Source organism: Trifolium pratense, linkage group LG1 (assembly GCF_020283565.1).
Source record: "Trifolium pratense cultivar HEN17-A07 linkage group LG1, ARS_RC_1.1, whole genome shotgun sequence".
In the NCBI taxonomy this organism is placed as follows: Eukaryota; Viridiplantae; Streptophyta; class Magnoliopsida; order Fabales; family Fabaceae; genus Trifolium; species Trifolium pratense.
Genome location: NC_060059.1, coordinates 29,948,017 through 29,952,460, shown reverse-complemented (window position 1 = coordinate 29,952,460; position 4,444 = coordinate 29,948,017). Strand labels below are relative to the sequence as shown.

Here is a 4,444-nt window from a genome sequence, read left to right as displayed (position 1 = left end):
TTGATCCTTCTTGTGACCCAAATGTGGTATCAGAGCTAATAGTTCAATGTAGTGTTCAACCAGCTTCTTGTATCGAAAGTCTTCCTGGATAGTTACTTCTTAGTCCAATGTGAATAATCTCATTGATTGACTACCCCTCGTTACTGAATACTCCCTTCTGTCCTTATTATAGGAAAAAGTTTACTTTTTAGATTCATAGAATGTTGAATGTATCTAGTCATAATATGGACCAGATAATCTAACATTCTATGAATCTAAAAAGTAAATTTCTTCTTATAATAAGGACCAGATGATATAATACATACTGGTTATTATTGTATAAAATAATTTTTACATTGTAAATGTATATTATATTTTCTCAAAAATCAATTATCATCACATAAGCGGCGGTCAAAAAGTGAAATCTAAAAATAGATACTACCTGTACTTTTTGTACAGAAAAACAAAAACAGTAGATGCAACTCACTCATCTGCACATCTACAGAGCCTTAAAGGCTATCCATCCAAAGAAAATTTAATCCCAACTTCTCATCCCCACAAAACCATAAAACAAAAATTCTCTGAACTCCTCAATCAACATTAACACAAAAAAAGAAACAAACTTTACCCAAAATTTCAATGATTTGATCCCTCAACACTACAAAAAAAACCAAAATGGGTTTCACTCTTAAACCCATGTTTCTTTTTTTCACACTAGCTTTATTCACAATTCTTAACACACCCCATTTTGTAGAAACTGCTTCTGATTACACTACATTGGTCTATAAAGGTTGTTCAAAAGAGACTTTTATAGATCCAAATGGATTATACTCTCAAACACTTTCTACACTATTTGGTTCACTAGTTTCACAATCTACCAAAACAAAATTTTATAAAACTACTTCTGGTAGTGGCCAAAATAGTATAACTGGTTTGTTTCAATGTAGAGGAGATCTTAGTAATTCTGCTTGTTATAGCTGTGTAAACAAACTTCCAATTTTGTCTAACAAACTTTGTGGTAAAACTATTGCTGCAAGAGTTCAATTATTAGGTTGTTATTTACTCTATGAAGTTGCTGGTTATTCCCAAATATCAGGTATGCATATTTTTACTAATTTAATATTGGGGAATGAGTAAATTATTACTAATTTGTCTTGAAATGAGTGACACATTTGTAAAAAATTACTTTTTTTTTTCTTCCTAGTTGTACATTTAATTAAGAGGGAAGACCCTTCACAAATTTTTGACAGGTCAATTCAGTTCTTGACAAAAATAAAATCTAAATTAGTCCTTGACGACAAACTAGTCCCGATTCGTTATAACAGAAGGACTAATTTATAGCTAGTATGAAAATTTCAGGGACTAAGTTAAGTTTTATTTTTTTATCAAGGACTTAAGGTTTGTTTGGCAAACACAATTAACTATAGCTTATACAAAGTACCTTATAAACTCACATGACTAAAAAATATCTATTTGGTAAATGTCATTTTCTCACTAGTCTGTATAGCTTAAAACTTATGTCACATCGGTTTTGCTCTCAAGTTTACCCATTTTATCTTAATTGAATAAAATTAAATATTAATTAAACATATATATTTTTATGTAATTTCATATTTAACCTTTCAACCACTAATTTTATGGAACACTGTAAATTAAATTAGATAGCTTATATGTTATCAATTATAAGCTAGCTTATTCTGGTGGTATTGGTTTGAGACCCGGGAGTGTGCTCCTCCTTAAGGTCTCAGGTTCGATTCTCTCTGGTGCCAAGTTGGGTGGACTAACTTAGCTTCTTCAAAAAAATAAAAAGCTAGCTTATTAACTATTCACTATAAATTAGCTTATTAGTTAGTTATCTCTACTATTTTTCTTCTTCAAAGAGAAAAAGTTATGTGCTATTTTTACCAAATGGAACCAACCATAATAAGTACTATTTTCTTAATGTAAAAAAAAGTACTATTTCTCTTTTTCATTTATACACTTTATTTGTGGACCAATTTATAATAACCATTTAACAACCTTCCCAGTAGAGATTTAAACTCCATTCTTTAATATGTCAAACTCTTAGTTTTTAGCTGACAATTTATGGACAAATACCAGGAATGCAGATGCTGTACAAGACTTGTGGGGTAACAAATGTTGCTGGAAGTGGTTTTGGAGAGAGAAGAGACAGTGCATTATCAGTGATGGAAAATGGTGTGATTAGTGGTCATGGTTTTTATACAACTAGCTATCAAGCTTTTTATGTTTTAGGACAATGTGAAGGTGATGTTGGTGACTCTGATTGTGGACAATGTGTGAAAAATGCTGTTCAGAAAGCTCAAGTTGAATGTGGAAACTCTATTTCTGGTGAAATCTTTTTGCATAAGTGTTTCATTAGTTATGGCTATTACCCTAATGGAGTTCCATCTAGAGATTCTTCATACTCCTCATTTTCTTCAGGTAATAACTCATGTTTAACATCTACACATTAAACCAAAAATTGGTGGTGTAAAAAGTGTCAATTTTTCTGGTAAATTTTGATTAATCTGTCATGATGTACTTACCCTTTTATGACAAATGTTTGTTAATTTCATAAAGAGTAAATATTATATCCTAGTTATATAGTCCTCAAAATTGTAGGAAACTATCTGTCTAGTTCATTACATTCTCGATATTCGAAAGTGACCACTGAAATTTGTAATATCGGGGATGAATTTGAAACTAGGCGAATAATGTCGGGATGCATCTGTTAACAGTTTGAGACTGATGGACACCAATTTGATTTTTTACTCATTTCGTAACACTACTAATTCTGCTCCATTATGCGGTGCAAGTCTTTTAAGTATGATCATATTTTAATTTATATTATTGTTGTGAAATATATGTTTATTGATGTTGGATATGCCTTGAAATCTCAGTTACAAGAAGTCAGAAAAATCTTTGTTGAATCTTTTTGCATCTTTGATGTTTTGAAGATTTTTTGGGAAAAAAATATATTTTCTTGGAAGATACTTTGACTTGGATTTGTTTTATTTTAAAACAGATTTGTTACTAATTTTTTGGCATATTATTTTTCTATAAATAGGGAGTGCTTTATTCATAGAAAAATTGAGAGAGAGAGAGAGAAAGAGAGCAACTCAAGGGAGCAACAATGTAGGGTTTTCAATTAGGATTTGCCGCCGACACAAGGCTAGGGTTTTAGAGAGAAACAAGAGGGGTTGTCTCTTGGTATAACTCTAGGGTTGGGCAAAGAGGATTGATTACACCTTGGGAAACACTTGTCAAATTGAGTCTCTTGGCCACGGGAAGAGATTCGGGTTTTGGGTAGAATTAGGATTAATTCTTGTAACCCAATTGGGAATTTCTTTGTAGCGTTACTCTTTGATATAGTGGAACGGAGGGGCTGCTCTCTCCCCCAGACTAGGTCATTATTGGACCGAACTGGGTAAACAAATATCTTGTTCTTTCTTCTCCTTTATCTTGTTTATCGGTTATTATTATTGTTTATTCCACTTAATTATTGGTTGCCGTTCTATTGCTCCACACATCAAGTTCTTTTATTGGTGTGATTTTAAGACGAATTCACAACAATTGATTTGATGCAATGACAGGGAAAAATCCAGGGAAAACAGCTGCTATAATACTAGGAGGAATTGCTGGAGTGGCTTTTCTAGTTATATTCTTGCTATTTGCTAGGAGTTTGAGAAAGAAACACAATGGTATGAATTATATGCTGCATTAAGGATTAAAGATATTGCATTTTGCATCATTAATTTATCATCTCCAAAGTTATATATATTTTATTTTCATGTTTTGATTCTTGTTTTTTTATGTTGCACAGATTATTGAGGGGATGCAGAAAATGATTTCTGAGAAGTGAAAATGCAAAATTCTTCTTGTGATGAATTTTTTCTTATATGTTAAGTTTTTATTAAATGAATGATGAACAGAAGAAATTTTTATGGTAAATAGAGCTTCATTGTTTTGGTAGAGAACTAATATCAGATGCTTCAATGTAATAATTTTTGTGGAAGTGGTAAATTCATGTTTAGAAGGGTTAATATTATTTGTCATCCTTAGTGGATGGAAATTTTGGGCCATATCCCTTTTTGAGCCATGTGAAGAAATGCAAGTAGCAACTTTACAAAAGCATTAAAGTCAATGAAAGACTAGATAATGGAGGAGGGAAAAGATATGGCCAAAAAATGCTAGTAGCAACTTTCCAAATGCTGTTTAGAGAATGCATGGCTTGACTGTACTCGAGTCTGAATCTCTCCTAGAATCGATTGCAAGTTTATGTTTGAGAATGTGTGGCTAGTGGATCCGGAGTTTGATAACATTGTGAGAAAGTGTTGGCAGAATACTAGTGTTGATGGTGTAGTTGTACATAAGCTTGATCAGTGTGCTGCAGCCATGATTCAGCGGAGTAAAGATAAATTTCAAAATCTTCGCGAGAGATAGATCAATGTCCCAAAAGGTTAGA

At 32.2% G+C, this 4,444-nt stretch overlaps 1 protein-coding gene across 2 annotated transcripts; it reads left to right on the top strand.

The window, feature by feature from the left end:
- Positions 1-451: 451 nt before the first annotated feature.
- Positions 452-4,034, top strand: LOC123902963 (plasmodesmata-located protein 2-like). Of its 2 annotated transcripts, none has more exons than XM_045952808.1 (4): positions 452-1,075; positions 2,080-2,328; positions 3,573-3,680; positions 3,803-4,034. In XM_045952808.1, the coding sequence occupies exons 1-4, from the start codon at positions 655-657 to the stop codon at positions 3,808-3,810; spliced, it is 786 nt and encodes a 261-aa protein (XP_045808764.1). In that variant the 5' UTR covers positions 452-654; the 3' UTR covers positions 3,811-4,034. The 2 variants fall into 2 exon arrangements, with proteins under 2 accessions (XP_045808764.1, XP_045808763.1); XM_045952807.1 differs by having other exon boundaries at positions 2,080-2,421.
- Positions 4,035-4,444: the final 410 nt, after the last annotated feature.

Coding starts and splice junctions, on each gene's coding strand:
- LOC123902963 (XM_045952807.1), top strand. CDS start 655: ATGGGTTTCACTCTTAAACCCATGTTTCTTTTTTTCACACTAGCTTTA. Junction 1,076..2,079: donor TGGTTATTCCCAAATATCAG/GTATGCATATTT, acceptor GACAAATACCAG/GAATGCAGATGCTGTACAAG. Junction 2,422..3,572: donor ATACTCCTCATTTTCTTCAG/GTAATAACTCAT, acceptor ATGCAATGACAG/GGAAAAATCCAGGGAAAACA.